The sequence below is a fragment of the Moschus berezovskii genome, chromosome 12 (assembly GCF_049115385.1).
Source record: "Moschus berezovskii isolate FMDL1 chromosome 12, NW_MosBer_1.0, whole genome shotgun sequence".
NCBI classification, from domain to species: Eukaryota; Metazoa; Chordata; class Mammalia; order Artiodactyla; family Moschidae; genus Moschus; species Moschus berezovskii.
The window spans coordinates 88141901-88161954 of NC_142471.1; the positions used below are offsets into that span (position 1 = coordinate 88141901).

A 20054-nucleotide genomic window follows, 5' to 3' on the forward strand; every position below is an offset into this window, starting at 1 on the left:
AGAAGGCAATGGCAAGCCACTCCAGTACTCTTGCCTGGAAAATCCCATGGGCAGAGGAGCCTGGTAGGCTGCAGTCCGTGGGGTCGCTAAGGGTCGGACATGACTGAGCGACTTCACTTTCACTTTTCACTTTCACACATTGGAGAAGGAAATGGCAACCCACTCCAGTGTTCTTGCCTGGAGAATCCCAGGGACGGGGGAGCCTGGTGGGCTTCCCTCTGTGGGGTCGCACAGAGTCGGACACGACGGAAGTGACTTAGCAGCAGCAGCTATTATAGAACTGATGCATCAGTGTGTCAGAGGGTCGATTTTAAATGTTTCAGCTTTGACCAGGTACTCCTTTTGGTTCTAGGCTTCCTTTTTCTAAGAGGGAAGTGCCGGTGGCCAGTGGGTCTGGATTCATCGTGTCCGAAGATGGACTGATTGTGACAAATGCCCACGTGGTGACCAACAAGCACCGGGTCAAAGTCGAGCTGAAGAACGGCGCCACCTATGAGGCCACGATCAAGGACGTGGACGAGAAGGCGGACATTGCCCTCATCAAAATCGACCACCAGGTAGGCGTGCTCCCCACCTGCAGGACCAGGTTCTCAGGTGCCTTGGCTGAGACTTGGCTAAATCCGGAGAGGTCAACAGACACCAGAATTCCCTGATTTCATGAGTTTCTCAAGTGGGACTGAGCCAGTCAGGTCTGGAGCAAAGGAGAGCATTTGGGAGACACCGAGTGTGGCCTGGGGTGGGGGAAGGGTGGGATCTCATGGAAGCTTCTTGAATGAGCAGGCTCTAAGATCAGAGTTTTAATAATAGTGTTCCAAATTTTTATCAAAGCAGTAGGCTTATAAAGAAATGAGTAGGTAAGCAGTGAAAACTGAGTTTCCATTCCATTCCTACCCCTGAGGCAACTGTTGCCACAGATTTGTGTTCCTTCGTGCACTCTCCATGTATAAAGAATTTACTGGGTTTTGAAGTTAACTATCATTAGCATGTAAACAACTACTCTGAAAACAAACCAGGTCTCCCAAACTGGGCTTTTGCAGAGTCACTAGATGTGTTTTAAAACAATACTTGACACTCAAAAAAGTTTTGGAAACCTTGAATTAAAACAAAGCTAATGGATTTTGACCTCATAGCACTTCTCAAAGCTTTTCATGTGCTAATGTGCATAGGACCCTCCTGCAAGAGTGTGACTCTGAACTACAACTGTCTGAGGGTAGAATTTTTTTTTAATTGAGATGTAAAGAGCTCAGTTTGGGAAATGGCTTGCTTTCTGTTGGAATATTCTCCTTGTAGTCGTTTTTGTCCTGTTGATTTGTTTATAAAAATCTTCATGTGTGCGTGTTAAGTTGCTTCAGTTGTGTCCAACTTTATGCGACCCTATGGACTGTGGCCCACCAGGCTCCTCTGTCCATGGGATTCTCCAGCAAGAATACTGGAGTGGGTTGTCACGTCTTTCTCCAGGGGATCTTCCTGACCCAGGGATTGAACCCGTGTCTCTTACGCCTCCTACATTTGGCAGGTGGGTTCTTTACCATTAGTGCCACCTGGGAAGCCCAAAATCTTGGCTGAAATCAAGTCCAGTTTTTATTAGACCATCAACAGTTCCCACTTGTTGGTGTGTTGATAATGGAGGTTTGGTTTGCTTCGTGGCAGGTGCCTAGTGAGATTGTGTTTTCTAGTTTCTCCACACTTCGTCATTTTTCAGACTTCATCTGGAAGGAGGAATTGGGATAGATTGGAATCTTGTTTCTGGACCAGGAAAAGGTCATAAACTGAGAGGCAGAGAGTGGTCTTCTTTTCCGGCTCTCTGTGCCTTCTACCTGATCTGAGCTGTGAAGTCAGACCACAGTGAAACAGCACAGGCTGTTTTCATTTATGCTGTGATCAGGGCAGAAACAGGCCCTGTGCCCAGCGTAGGTAACTGACCTTTAGAAAGGTCTCGATTGCATACTATTTCTGTTAGGTTACCATGGGATTTCTGTAACAACTCATCTTTCAAAATGTGTTTATGGGTCACAGTATAGTCATACTAACTTCTGCTTGATAAGTTCCAAAACTGGACCAGGCTCTGCCTTCATTTATAACTTTCACCTATTCTGTCAACGGCTTTTATCATTCCCATTTTACATAGGAAGGAATAGGGATTCAGAGAGCTTAAGTCACCTGCCTGAGACCACATAGTTAATACTGTGGTGAAATTATAGCCTCCTAAGCTGACTTCACTTTCACTTTTCACTTTCATGCATTGGAGAAGGCAATGGCAACCCACGCCAGTATTCTTGCCTGGAGAATCCCAGGGACAGAGGAGCCTAGTGGGCTGCTGTCTATGGGGTCGCACAGAGTCGGACACGACTGAAGCGACTTAGCAGCAGTGGCAGCAGCCAGCTGACCAGGGGACTTCCGCAGGAGACACGGTTTGGATACCTGGGTCAGGAAGATCCCCTTAGAGGAAGGCATGGCAACCCACTCCAGTATTCCTGTCTGGAGAGTCCCACGAACCGAGGAGCCTGGCTGGCTGCGGTCCGCAGGGTCGCAAAGAGTCGGCCACAGCTGAAGCGACTGGACACACACACGCAAGCCTGCCAGGCTCCCCAAGTGCCCAAGCCCGTGACCGTGACGGAGGGATGAAGCCTGACCTTTTGGTGTGATGAGATGGCTCAGCTTTAAATAACCCATGGGGAGGCTGGCACACCCCAGTGTAGGATCATACAGCTCTCAAGGTGTCCAGGATGTGGCAGTCTCACCGGAAGGAGGCTGGCCAGAATAGCACATCCTGTGGCCACACGCAAGACTCAGCTCCCCTGAGCCCTGGGGAGGCAGCCAGCTGTGCGGGCTCTCTCTGCAGGCAGGGCGCTGGTCTGGACCCTGCGTGAGCTGCTCCCGCTGAGTAATTTCATGTTTGGCACGCGTGGGCGCATCCCATGCAGCTGCTGTGGCCGGGGGATATTCTTTTCAGCTTCTGAGCCGAGGTGGAGAGCGGGTTCTCCTGTCATCCCTGGCAGGTCCCGGCAGGATGTGGACTATCTCGATGAACCAGCTTTGCAGGGTGTTTCTAACCTGGCTCTTGCTGTTCCCGGGAGGCTAGCCTTCCTGCCAGCAGCACGCTATTTGAGATGAGTTTCTAGCCCCAGAAAAAGGAGCTTGAAAATTTAAAGTCGAACTAATGTGGCTTTGCAAAATGGAATCGGAAATGAAAGGATATTAAATTGCAGACACCCACACAAGAGACTGGTTTCCACTGACTAAACTGCTTTTTTTTTTTTTTGCTGATAGTAGTTGGAAGTGGGGAGAGTGAAAACATCTCTTCCAGCTCTTTCCATTTTGTTCCCTTAGTCGGAGGATTGATTATTTAGGAGAGGGGGGCAGGGACTGGTTTGTAATGAGGCTCAGTTTGGGAGGAGCCCCTCAATTCAGTGAAGACTACTGTGCCCCAGCGCAGGATTTTATAAATGTGTCTGCCGTGCTGGGGGTGGGAGTGGGGAGGGGTGGTGAGCTTCCCTTGCACTGTGTCACTTCGGGAGCAAGAAACAGAGCAGGGAATCTCAGAGGAGGCAGAGCAGACCCAACAAAACTTGGACTTGAGGACCAAACTCATTCCGAACGGCGCTTGCCATGTGAGGTCATGGCTCAGTCTCCCCAGGTCCGTTTGCCCGTAACCCAGTGAAACTGGGGTGACTGCCCCCCCAACATACACGGGCCCAGTGGTTAACCTGGTGCCTTATAATCTGGGCCCATTTGCTCCCCAAGGGCCAGACTTTCACGCGAAGGGCTCTCCATCAGTAACACCGAGACCCTCCTTCCTGAGTGTGCTATTCCTGCCGCTTTTAATGAATGGAAATTACTGTGGACACCTGCGGTCACTGCCCACGTCTTCTGGACGCAGAGGCCAGCATCTCCTTCTGGATCTATTTCTGCCCCCCCCCCCGGACAGTCTTGTGGGGGCACCAGTCACGGCGCACCCCCCCCCCAACCCCCTCTGGGGCCATGGGACATAGGATCCATCAGACCAAGCAGATCCTTCGCTTGGAGCAGTAACTGGATGCCAACCGCAGGAAAATGACACGGGGAAGCCGGTGTGGCCCCTGTCTGAGCTCCTCCTTTTCAGAGCCTGATCCGCCAGCCTACTTTCCCTTTCATTCTTCAAGGCCCCCTCACATCTTCTGTAAGCCCGCCTCGGCTTGAGCTTGCCAGAGACATTTCTGGGCTTGCGACCAAAGAGCGTTTTTAAAGCTCCTCACTGCTGAGCGGACTCGTGTGCACTCACTTCCCCTGCTGAGTCTGAGCAGGGGAGAACCTTTGGGGGGAACCTCCCAGAGCAGGGCGCCTGCCCCCGCCAAGCTGGAGAAGGAGGGTGTCCCCTACAAAGGCAGCCCGCCTGCCCAGACATGTCTTTCCACTGCCCTTTCCTCTGGGCCACGGACAGGGGCCAGCATTCGCCTGGGGCCGGGGGGGTGGTGCCAGCTGCAGGAAGGAAGGACACTGTGCATGCGAACAGTTTAATAGAAAGCAGCTTTGAGGGCAAACTAGTTCAGCCTCAGATAAAATCGGATTCCAAAATGTGTTGAACATGACGCTGGCCGTGTGTGCAGAACACTTAAAATTTTTTTCTCCAGAGGCCGTGTTTTGTCCATGCAGCTTTTTTTTGCTGAGTAGTTCGGGAAAAGAGAGAGAGAAAGAAAAAAAATATATTTGGTTTCTTTAGGTCAGAGTGCAGGACAGAAATAAGTACTGGGGAGATACTGAAGAAGGTAAGAAAGTTACTTTTGTTGCAGCTATTTTTCCAGCTGTGTTGATTAGGAAACAGATAGGGGAAAAGCATCTGTGCCCCCCCACCCCCATCCCAGGACTGCAACTTTCAGATCCAGTCCTGTCTGCCTGTATAAAGCCCTTCACACTCTCTCTGTGCTTATGGAGAAATCTTAACGACTTAGCCAGAGATCTGAAGGTGTGCCCAGCCTGTTGGGTGTCCCACTCTCCCCTCCTGCACTCTTCTCTCTACACCTCCCCCATTCTGCCAACCCTCCACTACTCCAAACCCCTGCCTCCTCCCACAAAGCCGGGCTGTTCTCTAGGGGCCCTGCTCTTGCCTTCCCCGGGGTGTCCCCCTTCCAGCTCCTCCACAGGTGACCTTCCGGTCCTTCAGCGTGTGTGTGTGCGAAGTTGCTACAGTCATGTACAACTCTTCGCGACCCCACGGACTGTAGCCCGCCAGGCTCCTCTGTCCATGGGGATTCTCTAGGCAGGAATACTGGAGTGGGTTGCCATGCCCTCCTCCAGGGATCTTCCAGACCCAGGGATCGAACCTGTGGCTCCTGTGGCTCCTGCCTTGCAGGCTGATTCTTTACCGCTGAGCCACTGGGGAAGCCCCCGGTCCTTCAGGCCTAGGTTAATTTCTGCCCCCAACAGTCCTTCCCTGACACCCACCCAGGGAGAGTCCATGTCCCTGACTCCCCTCCTCACTCTGGGGATGCATAATCCCAGAGGGGATCTTACGTTACTGTTCATATTTCCCTCCCAGTTGTCGTGTTTACTTGTGGATTTCGGTTTCTCTCTGCCGCGGGGGTGTGAGGGCCACAGCTCTCTCAGTCACTTGTCATGTTGTAGAGCCTCAGCAGCCGTGTGCAGAGGATGAATTCAGAGTCCTCCGCTCAGAGGAGGCAAGGCTGGTTGCTTGTGGACTGGCGGGGGTGGGGTAGGGTAGGGGGCAGGAAGGTGCTGGGGCTCTTGCAGTGGCTGCTCCCCACTTACAGAGGAGGAGGTGTCCATGCAGCAGGTGGGCTGCAGAGCAGCACCTCCATCTCCACCCCAGACTCCGCGAGGCCAGTGCTCATCTGATTCCTGGAGTTGGGACAATGTGTGGCCTTGCCGGGCCCCGGGGGGCTCTGTGGTCTTGGCCACTCAGAGCCCTGGGAGCAGTGAGTTTTCCTGTGGGCACTTCTCCCTGATGCCAACACCCCCAGGGGATATTTGGAAGCAGGCTTGTCCTGTCTTGTGAAGTGGTTTTCTTCCTGCACCTCCAGGCCAGGCCTGCAACTGTCTGCCACCATCTTTGGGCCAGATGCCACCTACCGCTGTTTGAAGTGGCTGAAGGTGACACCTCTGGGCTTGGGGGGCTGCTCTGTGGCAGAAGGTCCTTTTCCTGCTGAGCTGGCTGCTGGGGCCAGAAGAGCTGACACCCCCCGACTGTGAAATGTAGAACCCCGATGGCTCTGGGAGAGTGAGGGTCCCAGACCCTTTACAGAGCTGGCTCTGGTCTCTCCAGGCCTGTCTCTCAGAGCCTGGCCTGTTGGTGGCAGGACCTGCCCCAACTTCTCAGAGGGAGGAGGGTCCAGGTGACCCAGGGATGGTGGCAAGGGAGGGGAGCAGCGGGTGCAGGCGTGACTCATGCCCCCTCCCGCCCCCGTCCCTGCCTCCAGCCAGTTCTCCTCAGACAACCTGATTGTCAGAAGGCGCTGACTCAGCCGCCCGAGCTTGTCCAAAAGTGAATCAGATAACACAGGGCCCGGGCTGGACCGGCTCCCCGTCTTCTGGAGTCTGTCACTCATCCTTGTAAAGTAACCAGGAGCTGGAATGCGGCTCCCAGTACCATAGCTACCCTGGTATTTTGTTTCTGTGTTTTTCCATTTTGAATTCTTTTCTCCACTCCCTCCGTCCTGGGCGTTCTGTGGTCTCTCCTCTTTTTTTCTCCCTGAACTGAGAGGCTGGCATTGCATTGGCTAAAGAGGCCACAGACTCTTCTCGATGTTAAGAGGCTCCTGTTACTGTATTGATTTTTTACCATTTTTAGGGGGATGCAGATCAATATTTCATTAGATGATGTCCATCCAGAAGCTGGATTGGAAGCCGGCGTTTTTTCTCTGGGTCGGCCTTCGCCCAGGGGCTCATGGAGACGAGGCTCCTCGTTGTTCTGATTGCAGCTTCTCATGGAATGTGAAAATATTTCAGTTCCCCAAACCATCAAAAACCAGAGCCCTAGTGTGTTTTCTGGCCTCATTTCAAGAACTTAGTTGATTGTTAAGGAAATTCTTTGGCTATGTTTTTCTCTTAATATGGTAATGCTTTTTTTTTTTTTTCACTTTGGTGATTTCTCTTCAGGGAATTCAACCAAGACTATTATTTATGGTTCTGGCAAAGCAGTTCCCAGGTTGTTGGGACTGAATTTGTAGGTGTTCCATGGGGACTCTCCCCTTCCCTGAGGGGAGGGCATGCATTGGTTCCATTTGCTAGTTTTGTTACTGTGTAGCAGTGTGTTGGGACCCGGGGTTGGCCAGCTGTGGCCTGCAGTCCAAATCTGGCCCTCCATTTGCTTTTGTAAATAAAGTTTTATTGAGACACAGCCATGCCAGTTTGCTTTGGTAGAGTCTACGGCTGCTCTTACTGGTCAGCAGAAGAGTTGAGTAGTTGGGATGGAGGCCACCTGGTCTGTGAAGCCAACAGTTGTTACTTTTTGACCTTTCACAGAAAAAATTTCCCAACCCCAGTGTGAGATGATTAACACCTTGCTCTAGAGGAGCCAAATGTGCTTGGACTGAAATATGCTCTTTAGATCCAAGTGAGGTGAAGCCCGAGGTAACACAGGGGAAAGGGCAGAGAAATAGATCTCATGTGCTTCTTTGCTGAAGCAGATGCTTTGGTCTTGCTGGATTAAGCAGAGAGGCCTTAGAGACCTCTTTCTCTGTAACATTGATAGAGAGGAATTTTGTGAATTCTGAATTATTATCTAGTTTTAAATCCTAATGATCTTTTAAGGTCTGGTTCATTCATTGTTTCTGTTATTCTTTATTCATACATGGTGTCTATAAATATTTATTAAGCATCTATTTTGGGGACTTCTCTGGGTACTCAGACAGTAAATAATCTGTCTACAATGCAGGAGACCTGGGTTCAGTTCCTGGGTTGGGAAGATCCCCTGGAGAATGGCAACCTGCTTCAGTATTTTTGCCTGGAGAATCCTATGGACGGAGGAGCCTGGAGGGCTACAGTCCATGGAGTCACAAAGAATCAGCCATGACTGAGCCACTAACATAAACATCTGTTTGACCAAACACTGTGTTGAAGATGTAAAAGCAATGGACAGAAGCCATGGGGCTTACTGTTTGGTGTAGAAACAGGCAGACTGAAATAAATATGACGATTGATTCAATGAAGGAACAAACAGAGAAAGCAATAGGAGGCTCTGGAGGCTGGGGTGCCCTCTGAAGGTACTGTTGGCTTACCTGAGCTGACATCCACATTGAGATGTGAAGAACAGACAGAGCCAGCCAAGGGAAAGAGTTGCTTAGTTCTCCTTTTCTGCCCAGCCTGAGCATGTGGGCCTTGGACCAAGTGCGACCTTACTTCCCAGTGAGTTTACTAGAGGCTTCCAGAACACAGGCTACCTGGTTCCTCTGCATATTGTCTGTGTCTCTTATTGGCCTTGGGGTTCCTGGCCGCTCTCCGGAAAGCTCCACTTTCTTATGCAGTCAGACTCCTGAGAGTCTAGAAGTGCAGAGGATTCATAATGAGCTGCTTGCCTCTCATTCATGGCACGATGGAAGTAGTTTCCCAAAAGTGCTTTCCTAAAACCAACCACTTTCCATGGCAAGGCATAAAGAAGATGTTCTGGTGAGTTGAGGACTGGTTATTCTAATAATTGCTAATTAACAAGTTACTTTTGTTAAATAAGGCACCACAATCTGATAATGAGAACTCATGGTATTTCCCTCTTCGCTTTGGCTGCCAGGTGAGTCATAGAAACCATTGGCCCTATGGCTAGAATATTTTTTATGCTACCATTTTATGTCATGAATATGTAAGAATTAATTTATTGTAATAAGCCCTGTGTCATTGAGCAACCCAAATTTTTTTTATATAGAGAAAGGTATACATCTTTGGGCTTCCCAGGTGGCGCTAGAGGTAAAGAACCCACCTGCCAATGCAGGACAACACGCTCCAGTATTCTTGCCTGGAGAATCCCATGGACAGAGAAGCCTGGCCAGCTACAGTCCATAGAATCACTGGACTGACTTAGCATGCGTACGTCTTTAAGAATTTTTTAGAATAAATAATATGAAAATGATATATCCTGGGCAACTTCCCTGCTTCTGGATCCACACACACTCTAAGTGGTCCTGGGTAGCAGGGATCTACTCTGCCTTCAGTTCAGCTTAGCTGATACCAAGAAGCTGAGCACTGAACCTACCAAACAGAGTGAGGCCACGCCCTTCCCTTTGTGGAACTGGTGGGTATAAGTTGTCTCCTATCACCTGAGCTCCAAGCCTGCAGCCTTATAGATGACTGGAAACCAGGCTGCATCCAGAGTCAGTTACCCGAACTGAAATGCCAGGCCGTGGCTAGCCCCCAGTATTGGCCTAATCCCAATTTTAGGATCCTGATGGATCTTTTAAGATCTGATTTGCTTACTTATTCATATAGTCACTGTCACATCCCTTGGTTTTCATAAATATTTATTGGCCAAACACCACTATAGCAGCATTAGCCAACTTGAAGTCACCGGATAGAAGCGGAGGAGCTGGCGGATGGGGAAGGCAAGTTGCACTCAGTGAGACAATGTTTTTCCTCCTCTTGATGCCAGAGAATATATACAGTCACTGGCCCTTGGGCTTCCGTATAAAAATGTTGACATTTTGCAGTTTAAACAGCAAGAGTAAGGGGATCTTTGAAATGCCAGCGTTTCTTGATACAGCTTAAGGGAGACTAAACATTACGGTGGTGTGCGTAAACAGGGAGGAGGACTAGGTTGATTGATTTGCTTTTTCTTTCTTTTGTTTTTCCGTGACCATCCTCTGTTTCTTTTCTCTCTTTCCCTCCTTCTCCATCACTTCTCTTATCTGTCCCACCTGAGTGTCCCCCACCCCAGTCCCCCCCACCCCCCTACCCCGCACATCACACCTCTTCTCCTCCCCTCCCAGTACAGCGACCCTAACATGTCCATCTGTGGAAACGGATGGTGGTAACTTGATGACCCCGTCCTCCGAGCTCTGTGTGTGCTGTGACCTCAGCGCGTGTAGGAGATCCTTCCTGGCCCGGCCTCTTGACTCACCTGCTTCCTGCAGCCCCCCTCCCTTGGTTGTACCATCGACCTAGTCATCGCTGATAACCTCCACCCTCTCTGATCTGAATCCCAAGCTTCTCGTTCTTGGTCCACCTCCTCCCCCGCTGGCACCGCTGCTTTATGGGCACAGGACCTGTGCATTCACAGAAGGGAACCCTGCTGGAGGGTTTAATGCTCTGAAAAATGAAGTCGCTCAGTTGTGTCCAACTCTTTGTGACCCCATGGACCGTAGCCTACCAGGGTCCTCTGTCCATGGGATTTTTCCAGGAAAGAATACTGGAGTGGGTTGCCATTTCCTTCTCCAATTAATGCTCTGAGGTCTCTTTTAATTTTTTTAATGATTTTATTTATTTATTTATTTATAGCTGTGCCAGGTCTTCGTTGCTGTGAGAGCTTTTCTCTAGTTGCGACGAGGGGACGACTCTCCGTGGTAGGGTGTCAGCTTCTTACTACAGTGGCTTCTCTTGTTGCAGAGCATGGGCTTTAGGGCCTGAGGATTTCAGTAGTTTTGGCTCCTGGGCTCAAGAGCACTGGCTCTTGTGACCCGTGGGCTTAGTTGCTCTGAGGCATGTGAGGTCCTCCCAGATCAGGGGTTGAACCTGTGTCCCCCGCACTGGCAAGTGGATTCGTTACCACTGAGCCGCCAGGGATGCCCTATCCATTTGGTTTTATCTTTGAATTTGTGCTTTGAATGTGAAGTCTGATGAGTGGAGTATATGCTGGGTGCTTGGAGCCTTCCCACTTTCCTTGTTGCCCTCCTTCCCCCAGAGCGTACAGACATGGGGTACGTATACTCTGCAGCATCTTGGGCAGCGGGTAGATGACTCTATAGCTCATTGTGCTGGCAACAAGGCAGGGCCAAGCCCTGCCCACCCCATCCAGGTACCTGGTGCATCCTGGCGCCGAAGGAAGTTGCAGCACCCTTGGGGGTAGTCTGTCCTCTGTGGGTTGGGGCAGTGGACCCTTGGGATGGGGAGAGGCCTGGCTAAACTTCTGAGTTCCTGCTTGGGCACAGTGCATGGTTCTGTCTGGTAGCTGGTGAGCAGAGTACTGAGTCTGAGGCTCCAGGTCTGTACTCACCCCATGAACAACTTCGTGCCCCAGGGAGCACAACACTAAACAGCAAATAAAAACATCAGGACAGATGAGAGAGAGAGAGCATGTAGAAGAAAAAAAAAGGCTTTATGTTTTAGTGCCTTTAATGTCACTTTTTATGTACTTTGTGAGCAAGGCAGTCTACATTTTTATTTTGTCCTGAGCCCTGCAAATTATGTAGCAGAGCCCTGGTTCATCCACTGTCCCTCAGGCCCTCGTGGGCTCACTTCTCTCCTTGCCAGATCCCCATGTCTCAGGCAAGTCTTAGCTGCTGACATCCCCGTGAACTCTATGGTCTGCTTTGCCGTTCCTTAGGAAGCACGCAAGTTCAGTGGCACCGCTCCTTGCTGTGATCGGGGTATGCGCCCTTTTCCTCCCATATTTTTTAAAGAAAATGAAAGGTTAGCATAACTGCTTCCAGAAGACCACATTGAATCACTTAGCTGAGTCTCAGCCAGTTCCTGCAACATCAGCCTTTGAAGCAAATTTCATCGGACACACAGGACCAGCCCGTGAGCCTCAGCCCCTTGGAAATGCATGTGCTGGGCAGCTGGCGGACATGGTGGCTTCTGCAGATTCAGCAACAGAAATATTTTTGTAACAGGAGCACTTTATACTCTGCAAGGAAGAGAAAGAAGTTGTTGGCTTGCGTCATGAGGTTAAAAAAAAAGTTGCCAATTTTTCTTTTAGTTTTATTGGTTTGTTTTATGGCCCTTCCTTCCAAGCTTTGGGGAATGAGGTTGCAATGAGAGGAGTGCCCAAGGGCTTTTAGGCAAAACCCAGGGTGGCCAGAAGCTGAAATGTTGATGGATCATTGTTTTGAGGTCTGCTCTCAATGATTACTGGCTGAGCCAGCGTCTGGAGAATTCCAGGGATCCCCTTTCCTCTTGGGCTGCGAGAGTCTGCAGGAATCATCTGACCTCTTTGGGGAGTCGTATGAGAAGAGATTTATTAAGGTCTCTGATGCTTGTTTTGATCTCACCAATTTAACCATTGGTTGCTAATAGGTTTTTTGGCAATGTACCAGGTCTTCTGGAAAGATCCCTATTGTCAGAGCTGGGGTGACCTTGGACATCACTAGGCTCAACTCCCTTATTTTAGAAGTGATCAATCTGAAATCCAGAGAAGTCTGTCAAGTGATCCAAGGTCAGAGTGGGTTAATACAGATGTGCTGCTCCCTGGGAAATTGTGCTCTCGGTCTGTCTAGAGGCCGAGGGTGGCCTTGTGTGTGTGTGTGTGTCTGTGTTTTGGCTGTGTCGTCACTCTGCACCACCCTTTGTGAAGGGAGAAGCCTGTGACCAGCCATCGGCAGGGCGCTTGCTCACCACAGGCCTTTTCTTCCTGCAGGAATCAGAGTTGTGATGACCCTGCAGGGGGAGGCCAGGCCACACAGAGGGCTCATGAAGCGAGTGGTGCCCACAGATTGCCTCCACACCCAGCCCGGGCTTGGCTGAGTGTCCCTTGGGCTCCCACTGGGAGAAGCGGTGTGGCGTGGGTCCTCACCCTGAGGGTGCGTGGCCTCGCTTCCTCTGTCTCGCCTCTGCTCTGACTTCCCTCAGCTGTCCCACGGCCCTGCTGCGTGTCTTCTCTGCTCCCGTCTCCTGCCCTGTGACAAGGTCCGGCACTACCAGCTCTCTTCTGGTGCATCTGGGCAGTGGGCAGAGGGGACTGGTGAGAACACCTGCGATCTCAGTATCACTGCCATCAACCGTGGGAACATTGGTCCCTTGGGTATGATGCCTGTCCCATCTGCCTGTTGACTTAAATAATAGTCACAACCTAGAAGTTGAGACTTACATTTTATTGCGTGGGAATTTTTAGGACTTCAGTCCAGGGAGACAGCATCTCAAGTGACCCTGAGGGAATTGCCCGGAGGAGGAGAGGGGAAGAGCCAGATTATATGGAAGTTTTGCAACAAAAGGCAGGTAGTCTTACTTATCAAACCAGTCAATCCTAAAGGAAATCAACCCTGAGTATCATTGGAAGGACTGATGCCCCCCTCCCCAGCACCTAACTCAGGCACATCCTGAGGGGTTAAGGCAGCCATGATCACCCCAGCCCCCACCAAAGGATGGTTGAGGGTAACCTTGTGACCAGATGGTGGCTGCTGACCCCCAGAGAAGAATGGAATGTGCTGGGCCCTTCTGGACTCAGACACACAAGGGAGCAAAGAGCCTATTACTTCCAGTTGGTGTTGTCACAACCCTGAGTATCAGCTGAAGAGCTGACTCATTGGAAAAGACCCTGATGCTGAGAAAGATTGAGGGCAGGAGGAGAAGGGAGCAGCAGAGGATGAGATCGTTAGATAACATCACTGACTCAATGGACGTGAATTTCCGGGAGGCTCAATGGACGTGAATTTCCAGGAGATGGTGGAGGACAGAGGAGCCTGGTAGTCCATGAGGTCACAAAGGGTCTGGCACAACTTAGCAACTAAACAGCAAAGTCTTCACATCAAAAGATTATTGTTAATAAAAGCAAACCAGATATCCCAAGTTATGGAATTTAGTGCTTTTTTATGTATGGGATGATGTAAGAGTCTGGGCTCACTGAAATCATTCCTTTCTTAGGCATCTCTGCCATCCTGGGTGTTTCCTCTGTTTTTTTTTCACATCATGAACTGCCTTAAGGCTCACCATAGGGAGTGGCTGCAGTCTGATGGCTGTTATCCTTCTCCTTCCTGAGTGCCCTTAGGGCTCTCTAGAGGGCTGAAACCGCTGATGACTGTGGCATCCTTGTTTACTGATATGGCAGGAAATACCTCATTTCTCATGCCCTCAGGACAGACCATGAGCCGTGTAGGGCATGCAGACAAGGGGGAGGTTTGTCTTCAAGCCACTGGTGTCTCACGCTGACTGCCCTGGCAGTTTGTGATCATTGCTTTCCTTTGAAACAATGCTTTCCTTTCCTTCTCCTCTTCCTCCTCCCATTCCCCAGAAATCTGCCTGAAGGAATATATACTTGTAGCCCTTTCCAGACATGTATTAGGATCACCACTGTAAAAGGAACCATTTTTTCCCGAAGCTTCAGTGGACACTGATGGTGACCCACCGTGAACGTTTCCTCCATCTTGCTGGCACAGCCCTGAGTTTGTTTTCAGTCCACTCCTGACCCCCCCACCCCCCAGCACCTAACTCAGGCACATCCTGAGGGGCTAAGGCAGCCATGGGGGCCATGATCACCCCAGTTCAGTTCAGTTCAGTCGCTCAGTCGTGTCCGACTCTGCAACTCCATGAATCACAGCACGCCAGGCCTCCCTGTCCATCACCAACTCCCGGAGTTCACTCAAACTCATGTCCATTGAGTCGGTGATGCCATCCAGCCATATCATTCTCTGTCATCCCCTTCTCCCGCCCCCAATCCTTCCCGGCATCAGAGTCTTTTCCAGTGAGTCAACTTGTCGCATGAGGTGGCCAAAGTATTGGAGTTTCGTCACCCCAGCCCCTACCAAAGGATGGTTGAGGGTAACCTTGTGACCAGACGGTGGCTGATGACCCCACAGGGAAGAATGGAATATGCTGGGCCCTTCTGGACTTTCACTCCTTCTGAAGAGACACACAACGGAGCACAGAGCTTATTACTTCCAGTTGGTGTTGTCACACCTTCGTGTCCTGCCTGGAATGATGGTGGCCCTCTTGTGGCCATGAGAACAGGCTGCCATTGATGAGCTGGAAGGAAGGAAAGAGCTGCTGCTAGACCTTGCCCTTGAGCCTTGGAAGTGATCAGCCCTCCCACCACTCTGCCCTTGAGCAGGTGGATGTTTATTTTATTTGCATTGGTTTTTCTCTTACTTGTGGCTGGAAAAAAAAATCTTAATTAATGCACTCAAATAATTTTTTAGTGTTGATCTATATTTAGATTCTCTGCTGAGTTGCCCTAGGGGAGGGAGATGGATTTTAACTCTTTTTATTGCTGCTGATGTGTCCTGATGATTTGTGTGTCTACCCACCCATCACGCAGTAAGCCTGGAGGGCACGGGTGGATTTCATGGATCTTTTGTGATCGATCCCTGTGCCAGGCCGGCCCTTGGTGAATACTTGTTGAGAAGGTTCTCTTTCAGTGTAGGCGTTATTTCATGGGAGGGGTACTGCCAGGCCTGCTGGTTGTGGTTCCTTGTTTGTTGTCATCTAAACGAATGGTTAGAGCCTTCTTTCATCATGCTATGTATGTTTTAGCAGTAAAACATGCCTCCATGCTTTAGCAGTAAATCTATCACAACATTCGTATCCTGCCTAAAGCTTATCGTTAGTGACTTAACATGGACATGGCGCGTCTGGAGTCCACGCGCAAGACTCTGACACCCTCATCTGGGCTGTTTCTCCGTCGACCTGGGTGGCATGGCTGATGACCTGGGGGATCCATGTTCCCTTCCAGCCCCTCTTGCTGACTCTGCTGTGGGGCCGGCATTTAGCACAAGTGAGTCACTTACAGGCTGAGGGCGACGTGCCTTTCAACTTAGACTTCCTGCTTCTCCCACTGGCCCCCCAGCCTCCTCCCTCTCATCAGCAAGAGTGTGACCTTGAGAACGGCCGTATGATGGACTCACTTTGGGATGCCCCTCGTGCTGGAGGGGTTGGGATAACATGAGGCTCTCCTGGTGAGGTCCAAGGACTCCTGCTCAGCTCTGGTCCGGAGCCTCGGGGTTGAGCTTTTGCCACTATGAGCTCTCCACCCCTGCTTTGCTGCGTGCCTGACTGCATTTCACCTTCCCCCCTCAATGGCCGGAGAACCTGAAGACAAGGAACAGGAGCTGTATGTATGCCCTGTTCTTCCTCCCTCCCCCGTGCTCCTCCCGCCTGCCAAGCAGAGGATGAATGTCCGTGGGTTTTCTTAATAGGTGCGCTGTGAGGCTCCAGTGAGGTGATGAGATGTGGGCAGCGGCTGTCAGGAGCCAGACTGGCATCTCCAAGATGGCCTGTGGCCGGGTCGCTGCAGAGGGAGGCTCAGACAGAGTGTCTGCCGCCAGGAGCCTGGAGACAGCTTTGATGTGGGCGACGTGGGAACCAGCCTGTGGACTGCAGCACAGGGTTAAACTGGGAATTGGGAGGGGGTTGAGGGGGGTGGGCCCAGGGTTTTCCCATCTTCAGGTCAAGGCTGAGGCATGTCTTGGCGCTTCCCGCTGTATCTGCATTGCATCTTCCCCAGGTCCCCCCATGGAGTGTGTGTCTAGACAGCTATGGAATAAAATGCTCAATTACCAAGTAGGAATTTGGCCAGTGGAGGTATCACTACACCGAGCAGACAGCCCCAAGATGAGGAGAGAGGCTGAGAACGAGCGCATCTAGTATCTAAAATAGGCTGGAGAGCCTGGAGCTCGCGGGGCCAGCCGGCACCTGCAGGGAGCAGAGGCCAAATGGTCCACGAAAGGCATTTTGACCTCCTGAAGGGCTGTAAATCTGGCCTGGCCCAGATCCCCAGCCCCTGCCACTCCCTTGGAAAGATTTCTGCCTACAATTAGAATTCAGATCAATACCGACAAGGAGTAAAGCTCTAAGAGGGGGGAAGCCTGTTCTCTCATTTAGCCAGGCTGCTTGTGAGCTGTGAGGAGTCAATTCGGCTCTGAGCCTCAGTTTCCACATCTGTAAAATGGGGAGAAATACGCACTAACTGCCAAGGCGGTTGTGAAAAAGGGCTTTGTCACCTGGGGGGTAAAAGATAATTCCTTCCACATCAGTACAAGCTTCATAGTCTGAGAATCCCCCTTGAGATATGTCCACTTGCTTTTTTCTGTCTTATGATTATCCCTTAGAATCTAGGAGATGTTTCTGTAAATAAAAAGTAAACAAGGTGACCCCCAGTGCTGCCGTTGGTGTAGGTTTGGCTCAATGACTGCTTGTGAGCTGAATTTCTTCCCCTGGTCTTGAAGTGAGGAGTGGTCCCTGGGGAGACTCTGGGCTTGTATCACTGGTGTCCACCGGTCCCAGCCTGTATGGTCACTCCACTGAGTGACTTTACTGCACTGGAGCCCAGCTGGTACATGGGGTCCTCTGGGCCCCGTTCCCAGCTGCAGGCCTAGTCCTCTGCAGGGAGCGCAGCTGACCTGAGCCGTACATGGGCCCTCGATTCTCTCCTTCCTCCTGGGGGCTCTCTCCTCCATCCATACAGCTTCTGCTTCCCACAGCGTTGCCTGGTTTCCTCGGCGCCTGGGTCTGAGCTCAGCCTTGGAGACAGGAGTTCCAGGGAGCACTGTCTTCAGGCCCCTCTTCCTTCGAAACCCACTGTGATATGGCCCCCTGGGTCTGGCCCCCTTTCCTAGGGAGTGGAGGTAAAGGGACAGGGTTGGAAGATTAGTGGATGCTAATGAAGACTCCATAGTGAGTCCTCCCATGTAACTTTCTGATGTGGTTCCCGGCTTGTTGCTGCACTGATGTGGTCTGGGCCCACCTTCTGTGTTTGAACTTGACTTCTTGCCTTGAAATTGGTGAAAAGCAACTGGAGAACCCAGCCCAGGAGCCATGGCCACCGAGTCCAACCCTCCAGCCCAGCCCTGAAGGCTGTCCCTGGGTCCCGAAGGAGTGGCAGTGTCGCCCGGCAGGCCTCCCCCAGGGTGGCCGAGTGCTCATCACCAGCTCTGACTCCTGTCCGCTCACCCGCTGCGGCTGTTGGATGAGGTCATCCCTGGCAGAGGCAGCTGGCACGGGCCCAGGGTAAACAAGCCCTGCTGAGCTCATTGGCACACTTGTAGATGAGCTCGGGAGTGGGGGCTTGCAAGCCTGCCCCACTCCAGAGCAGGACCATGCACTGCAGCCTCGGGGGACCACAAGGGCACAGTGTCACTGTCAGGGCAGACCTGTGCCCCCAGCCTCCTCCTGGGTGGTGGGCGGACAGTGAGGGCTGGGAGACATGGACTACTCTGTTGGAGTTTAGTTGGCGGGGTTTCCCCCACTGAGTCTGTGCAGACCTTAACGTTAATCCCAGTAACACAGCTGAGGCTTACATGCCCCACTTACATGATGCGTCACTGACAGGTGCCACTCACAGAGCTGTTCAGATCCCGTCACTGAATTTTCACATCAAACCGATGAGATCGGTGAACTGCATTATTGCTATTTTCCAGCTCAGAACACTGAGGACCAGAATGGTTGTAAGGTCCGGCCAGAATCTAATCAGGCCTCTTGGTCTGAGCTCTGGACTGTGGCGCTCTTCTAGGCCTCTTAGTATCTGTGATCTGAGGGGCATCATTTTTCGTGTGTGTGTGTGTGTGTTGCCCAGTGTGTGTGTGTGTGTGTGTGTGTTGCCCAGTGTGTGTGTGTTGCCCAGTGTGTGTGTGTGTGTTGCCCTGTGTGTGTGTGTGTGTGTTGCCCAGTGTGTGTGTGTTGCCCAGTGTGTGTGTGTGTGTGTGTGTGTGTGTGTTGCCCAGTGTGTGTGTGTGTGTGTGTGTGTGTTGCCCAGTGTGTGTGTGTGTGTGTGTTGCCCTGTGTGTGTGTGTGTGTGTGTTGCCCAGTGTGTGTGTGTGTGTGTGTTAGTTGCCCAGTTTTGCGACTCCATGGACTGCAGCCTTCTAGTCTCCTCTATCCATGGGATTCTCCAGGCAAGAATACTGGAGTGAGTTGCCATTCCCTTCTCCAGGGAATCTTCCCAACCCAGGGATCTAATGCAGGTCCCCTGCACTGCAGGCAGATTATTTACCATCTGAACCACGCAAGGGAAGCCCTTGAGTTTTCTGATTCAACATGTTCCTGACCAACATCTTCCTTTTTTGGGGTCAGAGGGGGTCTTTGTGGCTCAGTACCTTTGTAGTGGATGAGAGTCTGGGTTCAGTGTTGTAGTTTTAAGACCCTGGCCTATCTCAAGTCACCCAGTTGCTTGGAACCTCAGTTTCTTCATCTGTTAAATGGGCCCAGTGATCTCCCCATCTTATCAGCTGGTTTCTGCTCTGTCCCTGGCAGAGGCGATGCTGAAATAACTGCTGGTTTCCACCCACCGCACCCTTCCAGCCTCCTCTCCTCTTTCCTTCATTTTTGAGGTGGACAAACACGAGAACTCTTACATTGCAATTAGCATGAGGCCTGGGCCAGGTCTTTGCTTTCTGGGCTGGTCCCCGTTGCTCGGAGCAGCTGCTCATTTTGACTCGGAAAGCAAATGCGAGAGGGACTCAGAGTTTTGCCTGGCTCTGGGGAGGAAGGGAGGGAGGAGAGCTTAAGAGCTCTCTGGGACGGAAGCCCCACGCCCCTCAGCCCTTGTGACTCGAGCTGGCTTTGTTTTGTCCCATTTTGGTTTGAAGAGTAGTTTGGGGCTCCTTACTCTACTGGCCTTCACAGGTCATTGGGGATTAAGCAGGCTTTGTTGGATTAATCAGCCCGCCTAGAGGCGGGGGGAGCAGAGATGGTGGTGGAGGACTTTGCTGGGAGAGGAGAGAGCCCACCTCTTGGGTCTTGGTGTCCAGTGGCCCTGGATGCCTTGCTGTCCCCAACCCCACCTCTTCCTGTCACCAGGATTAGCACAGAGATGCCCCGGACTGAGTCAGGGCAGCTCCAAGCCCTCAGCGCTCCTGATTCTTCAAGACCTAGGAGGGACGTGCCTACAATAAGAGAGGGCCGATCCCCTCTTCCCCTCCCCCGGGGCTATAAGCTCTAGATCCTTCCTTGGGACTTCACTCTCTACCACGCCTACGGTCAGGCTTGCCCCAATCCTATACTTGTCCCCCTCTGTCTCTTGGCCTCAAGGTTTCGGAGCAAGTCTGTGCTGACAGGTTCAAGATGTGCTGAGACCCTGAGCTGGCTGGCCTCCAGTATCCATCCCACGTCTTTCCTGTCCTGCGGCAGCAGTGTGCGCTGTGCACTTGACCTGCCCTGATTATCTTGGGTGGGAGGGACGTTAGTCCTCAGCTGGGAAGGGAGGTCATGCCTGACCTCGGTTTCCTGCAAGGCCCAGTGAATATGAGCGACCCCTGGTGCCCAGCATTCTG

General features: G+C 51.5%; 1 protein-coding gene across 1 annotated transcript in view; it reads left to right on the forward strand.

Annotated features, from left to right (window-relative positions):
• Positions 1 to 20054, forward strand: part of HTRA1 (HtrA serine peptidase 1) — a 59177-nt gene that overhangs the window by 30570 nt on the left and 8553 nt on the right. Inside the window, exon 3 of the mRNA XM_055424475.2 lies at positions 353 to 557. Within this exon, the coding sequence (XP_055280450.2) occupies positions 353 to 557 (205 nt within the window). The remainder of the gene's footprint in view (positions 1 to 352; positions 558 to 20054) is intronic.